Genomic DNA, 25,444 nt, shown 5'->3' with positions numbered 1-25,444 from the left:
TGCTGTTACAAATGAGTTAAACTGTTAGGATTGCATCCCATGTTACTGATGCTCTGTGCAGTCCCACTGAAATTAATGGGCAAGACTAATTTAGGGCCATAAATTACTGGGGATCTACTCTGTCTAGAACCTGGATATAACACAAATACTCCAGCTCAGGCTCGCCATCAGGTCATCATTAAGTGGTTGTGGAAAGGTTTAGCAGTCAAGGCCCGTACTGTTTAGTGAGTGTGTCTCAAGATTAGGAAATAGAGCAACAGCAGGTTTACAATCTTTGTGCCTGTTGCAGCTGCATTATGGATAGTTTCTCTGTTGGAAATGAAAGAATGGAGCACATGTTTTGCATGCAGAAGACCTCAGGATAAACACCTGCCCTTTCCAAGTAGTACTGAGGAAGGATTCCTGTCTGAAATCCTGAAGATCTGCAGTCACTGTAGATGACACTGGACAGGACATATAACGTATCTTCCTCTGCTCCCAAAACAGGAAAGAAGGTTGAGAGGGGGTCTCTGCATCCTTGTAAAACAATTCAGCAATGTACAGCTATTTTTAAAAATAAAGTTCCATGCAGACCTCTCTTCCCATTCTGTCAGAAATGGGTAGGTCAGGAGTACTGGAACTGTAATAGAAATTAATAGAATTCCAAATAATTATATCTGAGGCTCTCTTCCATTACAGTGCTTTGAAATAGTTATGCCCTTTACCCACAGAAACCTGTCGGGAAAAGTGCACCTTAATGATAGAGAATCTACTATTATTAAAATACTATAAAACATGTATTTATACTTCCGTATGGATGGTGACCTATAGAAGCTTATGCTGTATTACATTAATTCGTATTTAAGGTGCCACAAGACTGTTTCGCCAGTTTAGAAAAACATGCCTACGCATCTGGAAAATAACATCTAGAAATTCAGCAGGTGCCTACCTAATTCCACGACAGCGAAAGGCTGTAGGAGTTAAATTACAAACCAGTCTTTTAACAAGGAGTATTGTCCTAGTTTAGAGAGACAGCATTTTTAAAGCACGATACCAAACTAGATTTTGGATTTTGCAACAAAAAATCATTGCGAAAGGGACAGGAGTGTAACATCTATATCATTTTCATCTGCAACATGCATTGAAAAGCGCAGGTCTCTGCTAGGGTGGTGGGGAAATAAGTCACCCTCTTGCAGCTGCTTTCTTTTTTGTGTGTGAGCGAAGAGTTATTTCACAGCACTGCAACAAATGAGATCATCTCCCCGCGGCCACTTCATACAGGCTCATAATACACCGCGTTGTTTCCTTCCACCGTTGCCTCTCAACAATTTAAGCAGGAACCGGAAAATTCTCTTAAACGAGCCATCTCGGTCGCTTTAAGAAGCCAGGCCAATGGGAAGGGATTTCACGCGGCGAGGCGGGAGTAGGAGCTGCTCACGGGAAACACGAATGGGCAGGACTTTGAGATCGCAACCAATAGAAACTCAGAGGTCCGCAAGAGGAGCCAATCCGCGGTGGGCTCCAACGCTCGCGCAGTGAGGGTATAGGTTACTCTGCGTGGTCGCAGGTTGACGGAGAGGGAAGCCATGGATCAGGGCTATGGTGAGAGCTGGCGCTGCAGGGGCGGGGGAAGGAACCGGGAAACGCGGGTTAGGCTTCGCTCGGGGTAGGGTTGTTTACCTCACTGTGGTGGCTTTTCGCACCGACTAGGCCTGGTGGCTCTCAACCGCCTCCGCGAGACACGGGCGGCGTTGATTGGCCATCGGCGCTGCCCCTCTCGGAGATTGGCCTGGCGAATGGAGCGCCTCTTTCTAATCTCCGCGGTCTGCGAGGAAGGCGGGACTAGGCCCTTTTTCCGAAGACGACACAAAATGGCGTCGAGGCGACCCCTTTCCTCTGCGCCAGCGCGCGGTTCCTGCGCCCCATTCTTTTGCGCGGGGTGCCGCCTCTTCCCCTTCTCCCCCGGGGGTGGGGGTTTAACTTTTGTAGCCGGCCTGCCCCCTCCTCCAGACACCCGCAGCTTCCTGGGCTTAATGCTTGGTCCATATAGAGGAGAAGTCGTTTCCACATCTCTGTTAAGAGTTGTCAACATCTTCCCCCTCCCTGGCAGGACTCCTGTGTCTTTAACGGCTCTACCACCCCTTGTAGGTAGCAAGTGAATCCTTTTCCTTCTATGCAGTCGACGGCAGAGGAGGCGTCCGCCTGTTAAAAGGCCTGTGCAACTGTAGCTAGTCACTCACTGCCAAGGCTTATCTTCCATGAACTTATCTCGTCGTTGTTTTTAAGCCATCCAAGTTCGCAGCCGTCTCTTCTTTCCCGTGGAAGTGCCTTCCATAGTTTTAACTAAGTGAAGAAGTACTTTTTGTCTGTCCTGAATCTTCCAACATTCAGCTTCATTGGATGTCCATGAGTTCTAGAGTTACGAAAGAGGGAGAAAAAACTTTTCTCTATCCCCTTTCTCCATGCCATTCGTAATTTTATAAGCTTGTATCATGTCAACTCTTAATCATCGTTTCCCTAAACTAAAGTGTTCCAAATGTTGCAACCTTTCACTCCATCCCTTTAATCATTTTGGTTGCCTTTTCTGAACCTTTTCCAAATCTACAATATCCCTTTTTGAGATGAGGCTACCATATCTATACACGGTAATCCAAAGGCAGTCACACCATAAAAAGGGTAAAGGGACCCTGACCATTAGGGCCAGTCGTGACCGACTCTGGGGTTGCAGCGCTCATCTCACTTTATTGGCCAAGGGAGCCGGCGTACATCTTCCGGGTCGTGTGGCCAGCATGACTCTGGCGAACCAGAGGAGCGCACGGAAACGCCGTTTTTTACCTTCCTGCCGGAGCGGTACCTATATATCTACTTGCACTTGACGTGCTTTCGAACTGCTAGGTTGGCAGGAGCAGGGACCGAGCAACGGAAGCTCACCCCATCACGGGGATTTGAATCGCTGACCTTCTGATCGGCAAGTCCTAGGCTCTGTGGTTTAACCCACAGCGCCACCCGCGTCCCAGTCACACCATAGATTTGTATAAAACAGCATTATGGGGTGATAGTTTTACTTTTAGTTCCTTTCCTAATTTTGTTGGATTGAACAGGGTGTGCATACAGTCTGGTATCATCTGCAGAATGTGCAACGGGCAGGGTCTGAAGATTAGGGGTGATTTACTGTGAATATGATAATTTTGTCATCTTTAAATGTGAAACAAAACCCCTAGCTTAGCGGTATGTCTGAACTGGGAGCTGTGGTTTGTTTTGCTCCAAACATGCCACTGTCTTCACCCACATTTTGTCCCTGGCTTACTGATCATAGTTTGTTTCCCTTGTGTGCTGGAGAAGGCAGGCAAAATGGATGAGATTGGTACTTTCACAGCAAACCACTAACTACTGTAAATTGACATGTTTGAGTAGTCACATTTTCACTCAAATTACAGCTGCCTTATGTGAAAGTAGTTAAGAGAGAGTCTGGGAGGGGACAAGTTAATGTATGTTTCTGTGAGTTAATGAGTCAATATTTCTCTTACAGGTTATAGTTCCTGGGGTACTGAGGCCACCGGTACTCAAGGTAAGTCATGATCTCCTAAAATAAAAAGTTTAGAAAAGAAATAGATAACCTTAAGAATGTTGAGCATAAGTGTGATTATAAATAAATATGCTTATCTTAAGCATGGGTCACAAATGATATTTTTTTAAAGGTCCTGAGCAGCCTTGAACTTCTACTTTGGGGATAATATATTGAGAGGATTTTATTTTGTATAGGAGATGTCCAGTGGTTTTAGCTATTCGGGCAACTAATTTCCCCTTTCCTCCCCCTCTGCAACCCCCATGCACTTCTGAAATCTGCTCCAGAGAGTTGGGTGATTCTAGAGTAGACTGAGAGGTGTGAGTAGCTGCGGGTAGAGGAGAGGAAGGGGAAATCCTCTGGTATGATGGTGGATATTGCCTATATATCTGTACTTAACTCTTTAACACATCACTTGTGTTTTATTGTGTTGCTGTCAAAGAACTAATTCATTTAAAATTGTTTTAAATTGCTTGCCTTGTGAAAGAACTTAATCTGTGTTGTGTTAACATCGCTTTGATTGACGTGTTTAATGTAAAAGTAAACTTTTGTCTCTTTAAAAGGTGGCTATTCAACAAATCCAGCAAGTTGGCAAGGTATGTGTTTTATTTGCAGTACTATCTTAAGTATTTTGCCAATTTTCTCAGAATTAACAAGAACATTTAGAGGCATTATATAAGGCATTATATAAGTTAGTATTTGAATTTGCATCACTCCTCCTAAAGCCGAACTTGGCTCCAGAGTTACAACAACTTTGTAGCCAAAAAAGGGCCATTGAGTATCAGCATGCTTAGGGGAACCCAGAGATTTGCAACAGCACAGACATGTTTAAAAAATCAAAACTATCTGGGTGGATCCCTGAAAAGGCCCAGTGAAGGCTGAGCATGCTTGTTGGCGGTGGGGATTGGAGGAAGAGGGAATGGAAGTGACTGATGAAGGGAGGCTTCAAAACTGGCAGGAATGCAAGAGAGGCTAACCGAGAGAGAAGGGAAGTTTAGTAGGAATTAGGGAGAGTGGAAGTTGAGCATTATATTTATACTTTTTTCACATTCCCCTTCTTTCCCTTCTAAGTCCAGTGGATGGAGAGAAAGGGATGGAGGAAGAAAGATATAGATACAAAAAACAGCACAAAGAACCATTTCATTGTAAACTGGGGAATAACCTATCCACACACTGGAAAATTATTCTTAATTAGACCCAGGCTTGGAAATGAGAGCCTCTCATAGAAATCATTGGAAAAATCCAAGATTTTAATAATAACACACCTAAAATCTCCAGCTCTTTAATTGTGGGCACATAACTAAAGCAATAACTCTTCATTGGTCTTGTGGCAGTGGACCGTGGTGGCCTATTAATGTTTGTATCTGACAGTTGTTTTCAAGTGTGTGTGAGTGTTGGCTTTGGTGATGGTTTCCATAGATAAGATCGACACTTGAAACTCAGAGCCCCCCTTTTTACTGTACTATTGTCTTTCCTTTTTTCCAGGCTATGAAGGCTATGATTATTACAGTGCCCAAACCAGCAGCTCTACTACAGCTGCCCCATACAACTATGATGCTGCCAGTGTTACTGCAACTACCTGGGACGCTCCTAAAGCTACCGACATGACAATGAGTGCTGAGATGGGCTCTCGCATGCCAGTTGTAAATTACGGTAGTGGGGCAGTGGGCACAGAAAACTCTGACTCCATTATAGCAAAAATAAACCAGCGTCTGGATATGCTGTCAAAGGAAGGCAGCGGTGGTCCTGGGGAAGGCATGGAAGATCAGGGAAGGTAAACTAAAGATTCTCCTCATCTCTGAAAAACATATTTCTAGTTCTCAATTGAACCTTAATTCGTTAAAAACAAGAATTGGTAGAACAATATTCATTACTTGATATGTAGATAGTAGCTTAACATTGGTACAGTTAAACAAATGCTATAGTTTCTAATGACAAAGCTTTCATGCAAGAGAAGGCAACCTGTTGAAGAGAGGGTCTGCTGCCTTCTCTTGTTGAGGCATCAGCTATCAGATGTGTGCCACAAGATATTTTCAAACAGGGTTTTCATAATAGTGCCTTGAAACCACATAGAAAATACATGTTATATGACTTTCATAATTTTTAAGGGTCCCTGGCTGTCTAACAAATACAGGTTGTTTCCTTCTACTTTTGTTGTAGAATGCATTGCTCCTTATTCCAATAGAGTGAACATATAAAGCTGTTTGAATGAGTCAGATCATTGATCTATCTAGTTCAGTGTTGTCTTTTCTGAATAGGAGCAGCTTTCCAGGCTCTTTGGTAAAGGTCATTCTCAGTCCTTTTACTTGTCTTTTTTTACCTGGAGATTCCAAACTTTGGAACCTTCCTGTCAAGTCCTCTATAACTACTGACTGAATTCTTTGCTTGTAATACAGCTCTTTCAGATTTGAGTCTTATGAGTCCTATGACTCTAGAGCATCAGTGCCTGATCGTGACCTGTACAGAACCAGCTATGACTATAATGAAGTTGGATCAGATCGGAATGATTCTTTTGGGAGTCGCTATGATGATGTTGGTGACCGCAGAGATCAGCCCCGCAACAGAGGAAACAACTATGGCTTTTCCAGAGGGAGGGCCCAGAATCGAGGGCACCTAAACACTTTCAATCGTGACCACTTCATGCCATCAAGTACAGAACGGATGTCTGCACAATGGAATGAGATGAATTACATGGGTGGAAGGAATATGGAAGGACCTGGACCCAACCGGCTTCCGTCACTATTTTCCCAAGCACTAGTCCCAGAGTATAGAGATTATGGTGATTATGGAGACTATGGAGACTACGGAGACTATGGCGACTATGGCAACTATGGGGATTATGATTACGGCATGATGGGAATGCAAGGAAGGGGAATGGGAAGGTTTCCTGGGAACATGCCCTATGGCTTCAACAGATCACGTGGCAGAGTAAGTTTAGCACACTAACCTTAGGAACTCTTACATTTATAGCTGTTTCAGTAAATGTAAATCATCAGATTGGTTCAGTGATTAACAACAAGAGAAGATGGTCTTATTTTTATGTAGGATGTTAATACAACACCATTTATTTTTAATTTTCATTGCAATAATTGGAAGGGATATTGACAGAATAGTGATGTTTTTGTTTTATTGGAGCTGAGATGAATTGTTTGAAAAAATGCCTGCTTGTGAGGTAGCGATATATGTGTTTTCCGTGGGTGCATGGGTTGGGCTTTATTCTTTATTAAGGAAATGCATGAAATGTATTTTTGTGAAAGAGGACATTTATAGCAGGAAACTAATGCATTCTGGGGTTCCTGGCAAGTGCCAACAAACTGGCCAAGCATGTATTGCTCTTTTTTTCTTTCTAGCCAAAGAGAAGACCATTCCGTGGTCGTTTTGGTGGGCACTCAGATTTTGAAAGTGGATTACGCAAACGGAAACATTCCCAAAGTGGAGATGAACCAGACAACAAGCAGACAAAGACAGAAAGTGAAAGAAATTATTCTGACAATGGTAATGTTTTGATTTTGTTACACTAGGAACTAGTATCCTGTTTTCTCATCCTTTGCTTTGGTACCAACCTATTTGTCTTCTATAAAATATAGTACTTTACAGCAATGTTACAGTTCACCAAATATATAAATGGCCTGCACCTCTGTAGTAAGATGGAGAAGAGTTGGGAAATATATGCTAGCAAGTAAATTTCTCAGCAGATGGAAACCAGACTTCCACTTTAAATGATCCCAGAAGAGTGCTATGTTTAGATTGTAAAATAAAATGAACTTTTCACAGTAGTTGAATGGTGTCTTGTGTATTGACAGATAATGGTGAAGGAGAGGACAAATCAGGAGATGAAAGAGATAAAGGTGTAAGTAACTTTTTCAAAAGTATTTGGATTTTCAGAAGTGATCATTTAAAGTGATGAATGTTTTGGATTGCTGACATATTTTACATTGAGCTTTTAAGAGATATAGAATTAATTACTTTGCGTAATCCCTCTCTCCCTTTTTTTAAAGGAGCATGAGAGAAGCAATGAAGATCTAAAGAAGAAAGGTAGGGTTTAATTCATTTGGCAGGCCTATATTAACTTTCCACTTGAAAGTTATGAGGGATTGTTATGAGGGATTGTGGAGTGGGTAGGAATTCCATTCTGATCTTCTATGGAGGCCATTACAGTGGTACCTCGGGTTACCAACAGTCCTGCTTACGAATGCTTTGGATTACAAATTTACAAACCCGGAATTAGGTGTCCCGGGTTGCGAACTTTGCCCCGGAATACGAACGCAATCTACTTCCAGGGCCACTGGAGGCCTATGTAGGGAATGTGCGCCTCGGGTTAAGAATGCTTCAGATTAAGAACAGACTTCCGGAACGAATTAAGTTCGTAACCCAAGGTACCACTGTAGATGCAACCGGCTAAAATTAATTTGAACTCAAAAACTTGTAACATCAATATTAACGCCTTAGGGGAGATAGTATTGTAACATTCATGTATCTTCCTTAGAAGCAGTGACTAGCCAGGTGTCTCTGAAAACTGTAAATATTATGTCTAAGATCCTCAGCTTTATTTTTTTTTCTTTTAGTTTTCTTGCCAATATTCAACAAATTAGTGATAATTCCTGTTTTAAAGCCATCTAAAGCTGATAGTCATCACTGCATCATAACATATTAATTGGGTAAATAAATACTATACTCTAAAATCTACTCTTTTCAGTCCCAAGCTCTAGCATTATCTACATATTATGAGCTGCTTTTTGTAACTTAGTATGGATGTGTGAGGGTTCCAGAAGAAGAGAACATGGCTGCTGGACTCCTCACCTGGTGTTCTTCTGCTGTGCTGCCTTGAGCTAAGCTATAGTTTGTCCTAGTATATCATCTGAACCTGGGCTTGTGGTTTATAAGGTGTAAACCTAAGGTGTAAACCTAAGAACAAATCTTGATTACAGTTTGTATTTCATATGGAGCAAGATTAACCAGAAGGCCGAGTTTGGACATCATTCTAAGCTGGACCATGGCTTAGCCCTGTGCAATGCAGCAGCAGGAAAGTGGCTGGAACCACCTCTCATATAATCTTAGAGTTGGAAGGGACCCCAAGGGTCATCTCGTCCAACCCCCTACAGTGCAGGAATCTTAGCTAATACATCATGACAGAGACTCTGTAGACAACACATTCACACTATGCCCATTAGTTGGCTTAGTTTGTCCAGTAACCAGTTTCCATTCCCTGGGCCATTTGTTTAGCTTGAGAGAAACTTAAAGATATTAGTGAACTGTATAGGTATACCCAGCTGTTTCAGCACGTCTCAATGTATTTCTTATAGTAGTGTGTGTTGTGTTGTTGAAACATACATTACTATTTTTGAGACTACATTGTTTCAATTTTCTGCTTCTGTTACTGTTTATTACAACTTATTTATTATATATATCTTGTCTTCCTAAGAAGCTCAGAGAGAAATTTAGTGTCCATTCAACCTGTGATTGAGATTGACTTGCCCAAGGCAACCCAGTGAACTTCAGAGTTGACTAGGGATATGAGCGTGACTGTTCCCCACTCCACCTTCTTCCACTGCACTAGCTAAGAATCATTCAGCGGACTAACATAAGCGTGAAGACTAACAGAAAGCAGTTTCACTGTGGCAGCATTTCTTATGAGAATAGCCCTTATGCCTATGTTGTATATCATGAGGGAGGCTATGGCTGTGTTGAAAAAGTGCAATTTAATGAATAATGTAAATAATATTTGTGAATTACACTTGCCATATGAAACACTGATAGAGGTAAGTGCTTTTTTTATTGCCTTCACATGGTAGATCTTTAATTGACCCTTAGAAAAGCAAGTCAAGGAAAGAGGAGAGAAGAGATTAGAAGGTACAATATTTTTATCCCATGACATTGTAACGCAGTTGAACGTTAGTTCTTAAAGAACTGCCTTAAATTTAACTTTCTGTAGCATCTGGTGATGGCATTGAGGATGATGATGATGAAGAGTCAAAACAAAGAAAAGAGAAGCAGAGGCAGAGGGATCGAATGCGTGATCGTGCTATGGACAGGTAAGTGAACAGATTAGAGCTCTTACATCTTTAAACATCTTTGGCTTAAAATTCATTTTAACTTAAATTCCTGCTTCATACATAAAATTAAACCCACATTATATGTAGCCTTTCGAAATATGGCTGCAGTAATTGAGAACATTCTGTTGTTTCTCCAGGAATATTCACTAAACTTTCTTGGGCTGTCTCTTTCTGCCACCCTGCAAGTTTGCTTTCCAGCTCAAGGAAAACAAATGGCTCTTGCTATGTAAAATTTAGTTTCATACATTGTCTTTTAAATTGCTAATAAAATGTACAAATAGTGACAATTTGAAAATATCATTGTGAACTGTTTTGGGCTACCTAGTTGAAAAGGGTAGTGTAGAAATTAATAATTTAATTAAAATAATGGTTGCTTAATGGTAGCCAGCTGAGATTCTATAGGACTTGCCCATGCCAGTGTTTTATGTGTCTCCTCTGTCCTCCTTTACCCACTTCCAAAATTCTGTATTTATCAAAATGTAAATACTTCATCTTGCATCCCATACATGTCTACAAGGCTGATTATATCTTTGGTTGTTTCCAGATTAAGTAGGCTTGCTCAACACATTTTTTTCCTTCTGCCTCCCTTCCAAAATGTATGTAATTCTGTAATACAGGCAAACACTCTTCTGGAAGGTTAATTGGTTATATCAACTAATATTGCATTTCAGTATTTCCATAACTGTGTTTGTGTGTGTGTGGTTTCTAAGGATGGCACTTCAGTTTGAGAAACTTTAAAACCTTAATTGCCTAGAGTAGTTTTGTCAAGGCAAGGCCCCTCCCCAATTTTTCTCCTTTCCATGTGTTTGTGTGTGGCCTGGAGGCATGAGTAGAGGGAGAAGAATGGTGGATTACATGAGTCAAGCAGGGGTGTGAAGGAGGTCCAGAAGGTTTTATGTCTTATGCCTGTCTTATAAAACTTAGTTAAAATGGACTGCTCTTCAGGAGAGATGCTTTCTTATTGTATGGAAACTCCTGTGGATAGAACCTTAGAATTACAGCACTCTTGTGTTGTGTGATGAAAACTCACATTGTTAATGTTGTGATATTACTGTTATAAGATAATTTCAAAATATTAGTAAACTCCAGATGAAAATAGATTGTAGCAAAGTTATGCATAGTTTGCTATAATAAACAAAAGTGCAACCCTAGATTGAAGCAGCAAAGGAATAATAATAATAATAATAATAATAATAATAATATCTTTATTGTCATTGCCCCCTTGACTGCTCCATAAAAACACTAATTAAACAATACAGTATAATACAGCAAGGGAGATTAGATGACTTTCAAAGTCCAGGCTTCCCATTCAGGGCCGAGATCGCTCTGGAGAAGAAGCTGTTCTTAAGACGGCTCGTTCTTGTCTTCATCGTCCTGTATCTCCGTCCTGACGGCAAGAGCTCGAAGAGACAGTGACCAGGATGCGATGGATCTTTTACTATGTCCAGTGCCTTCCTATGGCACCTTGTGGCATAAATCTGCTCTAAGGTGGGGAGTGGGCAGCCAACAATGCTCTCTGCTGCCTGGTAGACAGGAGGTTTCTTAGGTTCTGTTAGGACAATAGTTGAGTTTATGGAATTTATTTTTCATGTATTGAATTTCATAAATAATGTGTACTAAAAATCAAATTCAATGCCTTCCTTTAGAATCCAGTTTGCTTGCTCTGTATGTAAATTCCGAAGCTTTGATGAAGAAGAAATGGAGAAGCATCTACAGAGCAAATTTCACAAGGAGGTCCTGCGATACATTGGGACCAAATTGCCTGACAAGACTGTAGAATTCCTGCAGGTATGCTTATTTGGGATTTTAAGTTGTGAACAAAAAAAACTATCAGGTAACTGAACTGCTTCTGCTATCCAGTAATTGCGATTAATGCCCAAAGAATTGCTAGTGGTTATTTTTGTAAGTTTTTCTTAAACTAGGTCAGGCTTCCTCAACCTCAGCCCTCCAGATGTTTTTGAGACTATAATTCCCATCATCCCTGACCACTGGTCCAGTTAGCTAGGGATCATGGGAGCTGTAGGCCAAAGGAGGGCCGAGGTTGAGGAAGCCTGAACTAGGTTTTTTGTCAAGTTACTATCAAGTAATTTGTTACATGCAGCATGTTTCTGAATAGCAGTGTCTAACTGGTTGGTCATTAGGGCTTAAGTTGATGAGTCCCACCTGAAGGTGTGAAGGAAAGATTGAAACATAACTGTTAAGAAGCCGTTATCCAGTGAACTACATAGTGATTGGAGATCACTAATTTGAGTGATTAGTGTATAGTTGCAATGTCACCTCTAACTTGACTTTTTACTCAGTTTTGGAGACAGTGACTTATCTGATTACACATATTTTCTCCTTTACAATCCCCAGAAATATATAGTGAACAGAAATAAGAAAATTGGGAAACGCCGACAAGAGCTAACGGAGAAGGATGGTCCGAAACAAAAACCAGATCCTTTCAAAGGTAAGTGGAACACTATTAAGAATTCTCAATCCACCACCTAGAAAGTACAGAGCAGAAATCTCAACTAAAGCATCCATGACAAATGGCCATACAAACACTGCTTAAAAATCTCCAGTGAAAGTGAGTCCACCACCTTCTGATAGATTAGGCAGGCTGTTAACTGTTGCTGTGAGGAAGAGAGTACCCAGTTATTAAGAGCAGAGATGTTTCGACAACAAAACAAGGTTATAGCCATATTGTAATAGTTCCCCCTATGTTTGGGTCATGTTGCCCTAGGATGTTATAGGGACAGACGAGCTAATGCTTGTGAGGAGTTTTGCAGTAGCAGCTGGGAGTTTTTTAATGGCATGACCATTATTGCTGTAGTGAGTTTTTTGCATTGGCCTTTGAATTCTCTTCTAGTTTCTCTGACCAACTGTTTCTTAGTTTGTATGCTTAAAATGATTAACGTAGACAATTTCTGGGAATGGTGTCAAAACAACTGCTTGAGAAATAACATACTACACCATTTTAATAGTTTATGTTCAATTGTGTGCATCTAATTTGTGTTTGTACCATTTCAGGAATTGGCCAGGAACACTTTTTTAAAAAGATAGATGCTGCTCATTGTATGGCTTGTGATATGCTAATTCCTGCACAACATCATCTTCTCCAGAGACACCTGAGGTCTGTTGATCACAACAGGAATCGCAGAGTAAGCACTATTAGTATTTTCTATATGATTGATTAATGAAGTGCATTGATTTAGAAAGCAGTCCATGTGTGCTTGCTTAGCAAGTCCCACAACTTCATGGGGCTTACTTGCTAGTGTGTTTAGTAATGCAGGCTTAGAAATTCTTTGATTGATTGCTATTCCATAATCTGACACTTTTTTCAAATCTGGGATTCGCTTCTCAATTACAATTGAAAACTTATTTATGAAGGCATGGCTAACCTGCTGTTTGGTTGCTAATAAATGATAGTATAGCATAGGTTAGAATATATTTCTGTGCAGCTTTTCATTCACAAAAATTGCAAAGCAGCTTACAAACAGTAAATAACAATAACATAATAGAAAATCACAATAGCAACATAAAGCATATAGAATAATGAACAACTCATCAGTAAAACAATTACAAACCATCAATAAAACATTTAAAATCCATAAAACACTTAACAAAACAACTAAAAAAATAAGCTAAACAGCACAATTACAATAAAAAGCATAGGATTCACAATATTCATAATCTATAAAACAATATTAGCAACAGCAAAATAGCAATTAAAAATTATCCTAGGACTGATTAATTCATACACACCCTCACCACCTTCATGATTCATAATCTTCCACTCTATTCAGTTCACTAAAGGACACATAAACATAATGCCTGTGGGAGCAACTCCATTCTGAAGGCTCTTAGGGCTGGAGGGTGGGGCAAGGCATTGCCTGATGGCCATCATAAAATCTCTCTCCCTTTTTTCTCCTATGTCTGGGACTCAACCTAAGAGTTATTTCACTATATAGGAAAAGCAAGTGCAGGTAATTTGAATGCCTTCTGGGTGAGTCATGGCTCTTAGCTCAAGGGCATGAGTGTCTCTGTATCTCCTTTTCGAAATATGAAAACTATCAGACCACTTTCGTGAGGTTTCAGCAAAGCATTCTTTTATGTACACTCTACTTTTTAAAAAGTGCCAATAATATGCATGGTTTTTCCAGTTTGAGAGACCATAATAATGACACCTGTAGCTACAAAAGAGGAGAACTTTATTGGAGTATGAGTAAAGTTACAGTGCTTGATTTTTCCTTATAGCCCCTGAAAGACTTAAGTCTGTGATAGGGCTAGGAACAGTGATAGGCAGAGTAGAGGAATACATAGGCTACATATATTACACCTACATTTGATAAATGCTTGAATAGCTTGATGACACATGTGTAACTTGCCATGTTATAACTGAAACTTGGATATAACGGCTTCTACTTCGGCCTGAAGGAAAATTTAGCCAACGTATCTTCATTGTGTAAGAAGAGAAGTTGCAAATTGGTTCTGTTCTTATGCAGTATGTATTGAAGTTTCCCTTATGAAATATCAATACAGTAAAGCACTATTAAATATAAACATTTGGATAAAAGCACTATAGAAACCTCATAGTGAAATAAGCCCCCTTTGGCAGTAAAGATGCCCAAATAAATCTATTAATTCATATAAAGCATATTTTAGTTTCCTGTCCTATACTCACTTTTTATAAACTTCCGTCATTTTGATTACCATGTGTTGGATCCAGAGTTGCCCTTCTGTTCATTGAAGCTATTCCATTTGTTGAAGGGACTGCAATCCAGCAGAAGCTTCTGCTGGAGGAAGAGCTGGTTTTTGTTTTTGTCATTTTATAGAAATACTCCAAATGTAGAACAAAACCCTAGCTCCAGCATAACGTAAGTTGAAAATGCCTAGGCAGAAGCATCACCAGGAAGTCTCTGGCAAGAGCTTTTCACTGGCCATATTTACTCTTAAGTATTTTTTCTTTTACAAAGTCTTGAGTGCATAGTGCCGTAAAAGTGATGGCTGTAAAATAAGGAGGATAACCAGAATTGCAGCATTCTTATTTTTTACTTGGGCATCTTATTGACTTGTGTTTCTACACTTCCTAGATGGCAGCTGAACATTTCAAGAAGGCTAGTTTCCACGTAGCCAAGAGTGTTCTGAATAGCAAGCACATTGTGAAAATGCTAGAAAAGTACCTCAAGGTAAGTAAGCAGGATGTTTGCTGTATAGTCCTGCTTTTTCACAGAGCAAGAGCGCAGGAGCTTCAGCTTGGCCTCAACAGAGCATTACAGTAATATTGCTGAGTGTGCTGCATGTGTCTTTTCACATAAGATGGAGGGAAGCAAAATTATCTCTTTGCTTTCTTATGTATAATCTGAGCCTTGAATAGTGTCTTCCTCTCTAGCATCCACTCCCACTCCTCCCAGATGTGTTGGATACTCATACTAGCAGACACTGGCTGTATTTACACATTACACTAAACTGTAGTTAAAGGCTTAAAATGAATGCATATACAGGTTTCATTCACTCCTCCCCGAGCAGTGCAAGCAGAAGCGAGAAATGGCAGTCCCTGGTTTAGCATTATGTCCAAACCTGGGGTCATGGTTTATTTCACTGCAAACAAATCATGATTAGGAAAGCAAGAACAAACCTTGGATTCACATTGATTTGCTTAAAGTGAAACAAACCACAATCCCAGGTTCAGGCATAATGCTAAACTAGGGATCTGCATTTTTATGGCAAACCATTTACTGTGGCTTACTGTGATGTGTTAACGTGGCCAGTATAGAAGAAATTTATAGCTGCTTTACAACTAGATTAATTAGCAAAATAAATACTATCCTCAGACTACCCTCTGCTAATATAAAATATAGCTGTGTTGAGGGGGAGCATTGTGCCCAACCTAAGCACTGCTTGAAAATTTATCTGGTTGGTTGAGAAAAAGCATTTTTTTCTTGCTTACAGCATGGAGTGGACTTTCTTGAGTAGAAAGGCAATGCTGATTTCCCTAATGAGTTTTCAGTTTTCGTGTTAAAGAAAATTAACTTGGGAACAGCATCCAAAGTCAAAGCAAATTTTGTTAGTCCCAGTGTTATTCCAAATATCACTTGTGGGAGAAAGTTGACATCAGGTGATCTGATCTCAACTGTTCGGCAGTGCATGACATGAGTGAGACAGGGCCTCCAAAATATTTCACTATGGCTCTGTAAATCAAACTAGCCTTTTACCCTGCTGAGAATGGAAAAGACGCCACTTATCTCCAAAGCAGGGATGTGATGAGCCAATAATGGGAAGAGCGGTAGCATAGATGAGTATTTGCAGGTCATGTGGAGACTCCTGTGTGACCATTGAGGGTTTCTTGATGTAGCATACATGGCCATATGTAATTGGTGAGTTCCACTTTTGATAGGAAAGCCTGCATCCATCTGACCAGGTGAAGACGAAAAGAAACAAGTTTGGCTGCTCCTATACCTGGGAATCCAGGAGCATCCCAAGATTCAACAGGACCCTCTCATGGCAAGCATAACTAAAGGGGGAGCAGATGTTGTCATTTCCTCTACATGTCCGCTCTGTCCCTATGGCAACACTTCAGTCTTAACCAGACTGAGTTTCTGCCAATTAACTAGTCTCTGCTAGACAGACACTAGTAAAACCGAGACTCTGCTCTCTGGGTCCAGTGAAAAAAAATAAGCTGAGCACATCAGCTTGTAGTTGACACTGATGGCCTATTTACTGAGGCTGTGTTCCCCCAGCGGCCTCTCATACACGTTGAACAAGAGGGGTGACAGAATAAACCCTGCGTAGCTCGCATGAGAGAGCCCTTGGGGCAGATGAGCAGTTGCCCAGTGCCACCCTCTGGGATCTCTCGGAGGAAAAAATGGAACCACTCAAGCGCAACTCCGTCTACCCCTGCTAGGGTCCGCAGGTGCCTCAGCAACACCTCATGATCAACAGTATCAAAGGCTGCCGACAGGTCTAACAGAATCAGCATGGACACCTGAACTTTGTCCATCAGCAGGAGGAGATCTTCGACCCACCCAGCACAGTCTCCGTACCATACCCAGGTGCAAAACCAGGCTGAGAGGGGTGAAGGAAATCTGAGGATTCCAGGTAATGCCAGAGCTGCCCCATCAAAAATCTTCTCAGCACCTTCCCCAAGAAAGGAAGGCTGGAGGCAGGGTGATGCAGTTGGCATCAAGAAATTATTCTTGAACATTGGCGTATTACTTCCTCCCTTAAAGGATGCTGGCACCTTGCCCTTCCTGAGGAAGCTTTTGACTTTGAATCCCCACCCCTTTAATTGGCGATTAATGGACACATCCAAATCGCGGGGTAGAGCCTAGAGCTCTGAAACTACAGAACATCAGTGAATAAAGCTGGTTGGCTGATTTTCAGTCAAAGAAGATGGCGCTACTTGTCTTTCACCTGCATGGATCTTCTTTCATGGAGGCAGTTAGTCTCCAACTGGTTCATAAAATATAAATGTTTAGTTGCTAGGTGCAGAAATCCTTGGCAGTACTGTATCTGGCCCAATTTTTGTGGGTTGGGACTGCATGGATATAGATGGAAAAGCAGGACTCCAGAAGAGAACTTGGAACTCATGTGCCTCATGAGTATTGTGGTTCAGAAATTGTCACTTGAATTTGATCAGGTTAAGGACTAGATTTCTGCACTGGCATGCTGCCTTTCCGTTGTACATCAGTTGCAGGTCAGCCACGAGTGATCCACAAAAGCAGGGTGGGGTGGGGGAGAGAATGGTTTTAATCCCCGTACATGACAGACATTGGTTTTGAGAATCAGCAGAACAACACTAGTATGTCTGCTGTTTCCATATGGTGTTTCCTTTAATAAAGAACAGAAATTCTAGCAAGAGCAAAAGAGAGGACTGACCCGGATATGGTCAGTGACAAGCCATGACCTCAGTCTGAATGAGTTTGGTGTGCCTGCTGTATGAGTGGTTCCCAGTACAGTCATTCCCCTAGGTTTCTTGGACACAAAGAGTGTTCTGCTTAATGAGATCACAAAAATGTATGAGTACCCATCATTGGTTTATAGCCATGTGTCAGCATCTAGACTTGCTAGTGTTGAATAGTGTGGTGAGAGAGTTGAGCACTTCATAGCTGTGATTCAACTGGGTATTTCCTAAAAACAGTTTCTGCCTCTAAGCTGAAGGCTCAAAAGGTGTGTTGAAAATTATTTAAGAGTCCACTGGGTTTTTCTATGATAGAATTACATCTCTTGATGCTACAGTAAATATACTGCAGCAAAGTGCATTCCAATCTTACTCCTGTGAGGCAGACACATTGTCAGCTTTCCAAATAGTACCGCAGGCTTTAGGGTGCTGGCAGGCACATGTGAAAGAATTTAGCAAAAATGTAGTCTGTTAAGTTGTTTGAGGCAAGAAAGGCTATTGTGCTTTGAAGTGAGGGTGCTCAAATTTCAATCACTCAGTTGTAAACTTCTGCATTCTAGGTATGAGGCTGTCTAAGGGAGGTTCAGACAATTTTGTGAGTAAGTAATAATATGCTTCTTCCCTTTGTCAGGGTGAGGACCCATTTACAGATGAAAACGTTGACCAAGATGTTGATGACTCTGGAGCCTTAGAGGGGACAGAAAAGGCTACAGAAAGTGCTGCAGTAGAGAGAAAAGAGAGTGCTGCAGATGAGATCACAACCACTGAAGTCAGTGAAACTGCTAAACCAGAAGGGGATGAGAGAGCTTGCTCTACTATAACCTTTTCTGAAGATAAATCTGCAGAGGAGGAGGAGCAGGAAAAAGAGAGAACCAAGCCAGTAGGAACAACAGAGGGACTGCCTGCCCATCCTCAAAAAAGCCTTGAAGTGAGAGCAGCAGAAAGCCAAGTGGAGGAACAAGAGCATTTGAAGATGGGAGAAGGGAACTCTACGGAAATGGCAACAGCTGAAAATAGTGACACCAAGGAGGAACCAGTTATTGTAGCAAATGCAGAGCTGCAATAGGAATGACCATATAAATGATTGTATAAATTGATTGTATGAAGATGATTTTGACTGGCTTAGCTGTATAATCCCTCCCCCCCCCCATACACCCTGGAAAAAAATCATATGTCGGTGCAGTACCTGTATGTGCATTTCTAGGGTGCTGCCAATTTTGTTATTGATTTGAAGAAAGGAATTCATCTATTCTGTTATGGAAGCAGTCTTGTGTTTCATTGTTGTAGAAGGCTGTATATTCCCCAAGAAAGGTTTGATGACTTATTCATTGTAGAATGAACAATACGATTTGAAAAAAAGCAAAGTTGTTAATCATTCAGCTCCTCCCAGGTGTTCATTTTTCAGTATTGAAGGAATATAGCTTAATTTGGAAACGAAATTTGGCCTCTTCTTTATGAAGGAGTAGATTAGTTAAGTGTGTGTGTGTGTTCTTGCTTGTGAAAATGTTTGCTCATTTAAGTTCCTAAAGAAAAGACTTGCTGCCTTCAAAACTGTTACTTTCTTTATCCAGTTTGCAATATTGCATGAAAATAGCATCTGTAACTTGTTTTTAAGCACCAAGATGATTGTGTATCACACTGGGGTTATCATTTCTACTGAGCACTATGTCAGATTTTCTGGCTAGCAAGCTGCAGCTTGTACATTATGCTGGTACAGAGGCATAGCCTAAGGGAGAAAAGTTATACCACCACTGAATCTCCATCCTCTTAATAAAAATCACAAACGTATCATTCATGGAGTGAATTGCCAAATATTGCCCTGTGAGTATTCAAGCAGCACCAAGACCAGCAAAATAAAAGCAGATTTGTGAGTGTTAGGATTGATGCTCATAGTTAAAGCTTTAAGAGTGGAATGGAGCACTATTTGTAAAGAAAACAACAACCCCGGTCTTTTGTCTTAGCAGTTAAATAAACTTCTGAAACTGAAAACTAGTATCTTACATTTAGTTGGCTCCAAAACATGTGCTGTCTTAACAATGTGGTCACATTGATTGCTCATGTTAGAAGAGCAGTTGACTGGCTGCTGTCTAGAACACACACATCCCACACTCGCAAATGCCAGAGCTACCATACAAGGAAAATAAATTATCTCTGCTGTGTGGTTGAAGGAGAGGAATAAATATTAAATCCAGTTTCTATATCAAAAGCATTCATTGATAATCTAGAGCCAGGGTGAGCAGTGAGGTAGTCGGGCTTGTGGCTGATACCAAAGGTTCCATACCAGGGATCATTAGGGAATGAGTTGAAAATAAAACTGCAACAACATTTTGAGTACTGCATACAGTTCTGGTTTCCTCATTTCAAGATACTATAGAGCTGGGAAAAGTTCAGAAAAGGACAACCAAAATTATCCAAGTCCTCATAACGAAAGGTTACAGCATTCAGAGCTTTTTAGTTTAGAGAAAAGCTGGGGTATGATTTAGGTGTATAAGATGATGCATAGTGTGGAGAAGGTTGACAGAAAAGTTTATCCATCATCATACTCGAATCCAGGGCCATCCTTATGAAGTTAATGGTGGAAGATTCAGTACAGACAAAAATAAAAGTACTGCTTCACACAGCACAAATAACTGGAAGTTGCTCCCAGAAGATGGGAATATGACACATTCAACTGAATATCCCACTACTTTGACTTGATACTACTTAGAAGTTATCTTTGCATTGACACTTGGTAGTAGAGCATGTGTTTTCACACACACAACAGCCCAGATTCAATCCCTGGTATTTCCAGTTAAATGGTTCAGTCTCAGCCAAGGCTCTGGAGGACTGCTGCAAATCAGAGGAGGCAGCACAGTACTACATGGACAAATAGTTGGACCTGGTATAAGGAAGCTTCCTATATGAATATTGATACCATTATTTGAATTCATGCAACTTCCCATTCTTATATTTCACCACAAATCGTTCTTTTTCAATAAGCACTTTAATGGTTTATCACTGAATAAAATGAATGGTAACAATAGAAAGTTGCATGAAGGAATTGCCAATTATTACATGACAATCAGGCTAAGATAGAAGAGTGAGCGATCCTCTCTTAAGTAACTGCAGCCATAGTTCAGGGGTCCTTTACCTTACCTTTACCTTTAACTAAGGCTATGCTTAGGTGTGCCCTTGTTTTTATAGGTATCATTGACCTCCTGCTTCAGAATACATGGAAGAAAGGGAGTGCTGAACGATTGACCTGCTTAAAAGTCGAGCCTTCTCTTCCCCCACCCATATATGTCGCCATAGGTGCTGTGAATCAAAGATGAGAGTTTACGATCGAAGTCCTCTGCTCCAGTAGGTGAACAAAGGCTCCCTCTTCTATAATCTTCCTTTCCGGTCTGCTGAAAGAATACTGACGAGCTGGGAAGAGCAAGGGCCTAGCTTATTCTGCGGATGAGGTTCCCACTGGAGGTTGTTTTGTAGAGAAGAAACTGGTCCCCGTCGCCTTTTCCAATGTGTATTTAGCATCTTTTTCGGGACTGGTGATGCACCAAGGGCTTGCTTTTGTCTGAAAGGCTGGTATATTCTGTGTGTCATAGCGCCACATTCCCATGTGTGCAACCGGGCAGAGTGAAGCGCCACAGAATTCCCAGCCCCGAGGAATAATTTATTATTATTATTATTATTATTCTCATTATTATCATCATCATCATCATCGAGCACCAACAGCCTTAGAGCTCGAAAGTAACCCGGTCAGCGAACTAACAAGCAGGAGAGCTATGTGACACGATGGTAGTTTTTGCTAAATGCTTCCGTGGGCAATTAATTGCCTGACTGTTGGCAGTAGCAAATTTATCCGCGGGGTCGGATTGGACCCGCTGGCGAGATCAGAAACTGGGATGTGGTGCATTCTAACGAGCAAAGTTTGTTCTGTCACGTTTCCGGGAATCTGTGCTGTGCGCGCGGGAGGAAGGACTGGAGACAAGAGCGGCAGTTCCTACGTTCTTCAAAGAGCAAGCGGCACCTTTGTGGGGCGGTAAGCCCCATCTCCCAAGCACCATCATTCGCTTGTGAGGCGGCGGCGGCGGCGCGGCTTCCTTCCCTCTCCCGCTTGCCTTACGATACCCCTCACGCGCCGTCTCCCTGTCGGGACTGAGAAGCGCTCCTCCCGGCGCCCACTCGGAGGGCTCCTTACTCGAAGGGGCGTGGCCGTGAGGTAAGGGAACCTTGGGTTCGAAGTCCTGTGCCCTGCGCGAGGCGTGGCTTGTTGCGCGGTGACGTAACGCGCTGCGTGGTGAGGTCAGTGCAGCCCCGCCGTTGCTGGTCCCGCTGCCCGTCGCTCTCTGCCCTGGTCTGTTCGCCGTGGTCCCCGAACCTTCCTACGGAGTGCGGCGCTTCCCCTTCACTCAGGGCCTTGCTGGATTTGGTCTGGTAGGAGGCTGGTGACAACGCGGCCTTCTCCGGCTCTCCGCCCGCCGTCAGGTAAGAGCTGGGCCGGGCCGGGAGAGGCTGCGGGGGTTGGTATTCTCCTTGTTCAGTTACGTTGTCTTGTCGGCGTAACCCGCATTGCGTAATGTGACCGTTGCGTCAGGCGACTTACGCTTTTTGCGTCGAGGCCTATTGCGCAAAGGTCTTACGCGAGCCTCCTCAGCCTACGCTGCCTGGTGTCTCTGGTGCCCCGTGCCCGCGCGTGAGCAGGGCAACTTCTCCCACCCCACTCCCCTCTGCATTTTCGCGGTGGACGGCTAAGTTTCACGGTGGGTTAATCGGGAACAAGATGTGGCTCGCTATTTCGCACGGTTACGCGGATTGCGGTAGGTGGTGTGGAAGGCTTATGGTGGCTACGCCGTTTCCGTAAGCGCTGCTTCGCTGCTCCCTTTAAGGGTACGTGATTGCCGTAAGTATGTCCGTGCCCTCCGCCTGTACCGCTATGAGGCCGGGGTGCGTTGTGGGCGGCCCTCGCGCCGCCCTTGCACATCGGGCCTTCCGCTGGCTGGGATGCATATTCGAAACGGCGGAGGGCCTTCCCGCCGAGGGCGCCCGGATCCCGTGCGCGGGTGGCGCAGTAAGCGAACCTGGGCGGGGCGGGTGCTGATGGTACTTCCTGCCGCCGCCATTTTGTCATCGAGCAGGAGGGGGAAGCGGCGGTAGTAGCGGCCGCGGCTCCGGTAGGGAGAGCGGCGGGGCGGGCGAGAGGGAAGCGGCGGCGGCGGCGCTAGCGGAGGCTCCGCTGCGAGAGGGCGCCGGTCTGACCGGCTCCTCGGAGCAGGGCGCGCGCGAGGCAGGCGGCTCCGCCTCTCCGCTCTGTGCCCTGCCTGCCAAAGGTTGCGGTTCCTGTAGGCCTGGCTCGACCGCTACTCCTGCCCGGCGCCGCCCCCACCTGGCTCCCCCCGTGAGCGGGTCTGGCCGTGCCGTGGCCCCCTGCGAGTTGCGGGGGGGGGGGGGCTGTGCCGGCTGGTCTCCTGGCTCGGGACCGGCACGTTTATTGGCTTCCTGTTGTGATAGCGAAAGGCCCGGAGGATGCGCGGCAAGCGGCGTCCCGCCTAACAAGGCCGCAGTTGGCAACGGTGTGCAGAGGCAGCAGCGGATCTTTCGCTTGCGACCCGATTCGGAGCGTTGCCGGGGGCCGATTCCTTAACTGCCCGATTTAAGTACGTACAAACGGCTGCGCGCTGTTTGTGCCTCTGTGAGGACCACACGTAATGGCTCTTTCTCCCTTCCCAACCTTTGCCCCCGCAGTCAACAAATCAACAAAAGCCTTAAAGCGGTGCCATGTAGTTCAGTGGGATCTAACGGTAGATTTGGATTATAACGCAGATATCTGACGGGTGGTCCAGTAGAAACCCTGCACTTAATATGAGGAGCCTTTAGTGGGGTGGGGTTTGAGGGCAGCATTCTTAGCAGGTCTGGAAAGCTTCACTAGGTAGAAGTGGATCATGATTAGAACAGACTACCGTTTGTTAGAACAACTGCAAAACTAAATTTTTTTATTTAGTCCGCAGAGAGTGGCCACTTAGTGGTAACATAAATGGATATTTAGTGATTGTGTGTGGTGATAATGGTTTTTGTATAGATGGGTCCTTACATAATGTTGGATGCTTTTTGTAAGGGTTCATATACATAGTGCGTGTTATGATAAAATCAGCTGTCATCCTTGCTTTCTTTTAGCTGAATACTTGTCTTATTGCAATTTTAATTTAAGCTAATAAAGTTTATAATAATTTCCCCAAAAAATTGATCAACGTTGCTAGTAGGCTTCTTTGGGGGCAAAGTGATTATTCACCTTAAGTTATACAGTTGCAGTAGTGAAATAGGGACTAAGTATGAAAATGCTAAATTGCGCATTTCAAGGTGAAGGCTGCAGTCCAAACTCAGCGTACTTGGGAGTAAACCACATTGAATTCAGTGGAACTTCTGAATAAACAGGCTTAGAATTGTGCTGTCCAGTAAATCAGTGTAGATATAGCATGCAACCTATTACATAGGCAGAGTCTCACACTAACCTGACCTGCAGTTGTTGTTTTTATTACTCTGTAATGATGGTAATTTCCCCTCTTGGTTTCTTGCAGAGGATTTTTTTCCTGAGAATGCATTTGCCAGTGCTTTAGTAAAGTTGGAACTGAACAAGAACAGTTTATCACAATTTAATTAATATCCCTCTGGTCCCAACAGCTGCAATAGTCCCAACTATATGGAGGCTGGGCTCAGATATGTTCTTGAAGCAGTTATCACTGTATTATGACCTCCTGGCTCTTGTGTAGTTCTTCCTGATTCTTCTTTATCCCTTCTCTCACCTGCAGCAGATTATAATAGTTGTGGGGTGAATTATTATCTGTGGGACAGCCAAATAAGTTTGTTTGCTTTCAGAGGTAAATTTTATTCCTTTCATTATACCAGTGGTTGCAGGCTACTGATTGGGTTGCTGAAAGTGAACCTGCTGCCCCAGGACCATGTAATAATGATGTGGAAGGAAATTATCTGCTTCCATGGAAAACAATATTTATGGAGTGTTTGGATTGGCCACTAGCCATTTTTGTTTATGGTTGTTAGACTTTAAAATTGCATCTGAACTCCATGGAGCATGCAGCTATGCATGAGGAACAGCTTAAACTAGCATCACTGTAGAACATTTCTTATGGTCACAGTTTGTTTCACAGTACATGAAATTTCACTATGGCTTTGCCTACACAAGATGGTCAATTGTACAGCTACAGAATTCCATCTAATCAAAGGTTGTATTGCCTTTGATATTATTCTGCATCAGGCAAAAGCTGCTTCATACATTTTCTTGTATAAAAACTGCCCATTTTGCTTCATAAACACTTGCTTATAATTTTTGTATATTTTCAAGAATGCATAAAGCCGTGACTTGTGAAAGTCAAAAGTGTACGTGTTTTGTCAGCATGTCTATATGGAAAATATAATGCACAAAGTAGACATGATATAGGTGAAACAGTGTTTGAAATTCCCATTGTTCTAGGCACATTTTGTGATGGAATTTCATTAGTGCAAGCAGTTTCTGAGCTTTGGGGGCAGTACTGCACCTGAGATTTCAAATTAAAATTACAGAGTGGAAGGAAAGGAGGATCTTTTTCTGCCTCCCCACTTCCTGTTACTCTTTGAAGACTGGAGAAGAGACCCTCTTAAGAATATTAGGGGGGTGGGCAGGGGGAGGACTAGACTGTGTGAAAAATGAACTTAATATTTTAGCTGAAGTTCATTCATTTGTATTGTATTGTTGTTATAAAAATGCACACCCAGACATTCCGTTGTTGCGCCCATAACCTCGGTTTAAGGAGCCTTTTAGTTCCTAGCTTTCATATCTCAGTTTTTAACAACGATGTAAAGGTATGCTTGCCAGTGTACAGTGTAATTCAAATCTACAATTTCTTGTGTTTCCCATCTCCCCAGGTTAAATTTAGTTTTTATTTCCTTTATTTATTTGAGGTTTCGCTTGGTTATATTAGCCAAAATAAAAAT

General features: G+C 42.5%; 1 protein-coding gene across 7 annotated transcripts; it reads left to right on the top strand.

Annotated features, from left to right (window-relative positions):
* Window positions 1-1,462: 1,462 nt before the first annotated feature.
* Window positions 1,463-19,468, top strand: AKAP8 (A-kinase anchoring protein 8). 7 transcript variants are annotated; one of them, XR_014508594.1, is made up of 16 exons: window positions 1,463-1,581; window positions 3,509-3,547; window positions 4,108-4,140; window positions 5,030-5,318; window positions 5,941-6,472; window positions 6,895-7,039; window positions 7,348-7,394; window positions 7,543-7,579; window positions 9,356-9,394; window positions 9,477-9,576; window positions 11,244-11,385; window positions 11,953-12,046; window positions 12,610-12,740; window positions 14,673-14,768; window positions 16,484-16,677; window positions 18,111-19,468. XR_014508594.1 is itself a non-coding variant. In XM_083429672.1 (15 exons), the coding sequence occupies exons 1-15, from the start codon at window positions 1,566-1,568 to the stop codon at window positions 18,543-18,545; spliced, it is 2,175 nt and encodes a 724-aa protein (XP_083285798.1). In that variant the 5' UTR covers window positions 1,465-1,565; the 3' UTR covers window positions 18,546-19,468. The 7 variants fall into 7 exon arrangements, 4 of the variants coding, with proteins under 4 accessions (XP_083285798.1, XP_083285800.1, XP_083285799.1 ...); XR_014508593.1 differs by lacking the exon at window positions 9,356-9,394; XM_083429672.1 differs by lacking the exon at window positions 16,484-16,677 and having other exon boundaries at window positions 1,465-1,581.
* Window positions 19,469-25,444: the final 5,976 nt, after the last annotated feature.

Source organism: Podarcis tiliguerta (assembly GCF_965153285.1).
Source record: "Podarcis tiliguerta genome assembly, chromosome: 2".
In the NCBI taxonomy this organism is placed as follows: domain Eukaryota; kingdom Metazoa; phylum Chordata; class Lepidosauria; order Squamata; family Lacertidae; genus Podarcis; species Podarcis tiliguerta.
This window is presented reverse-complemented; position numbering and strand designations above follow the sequence as displayed.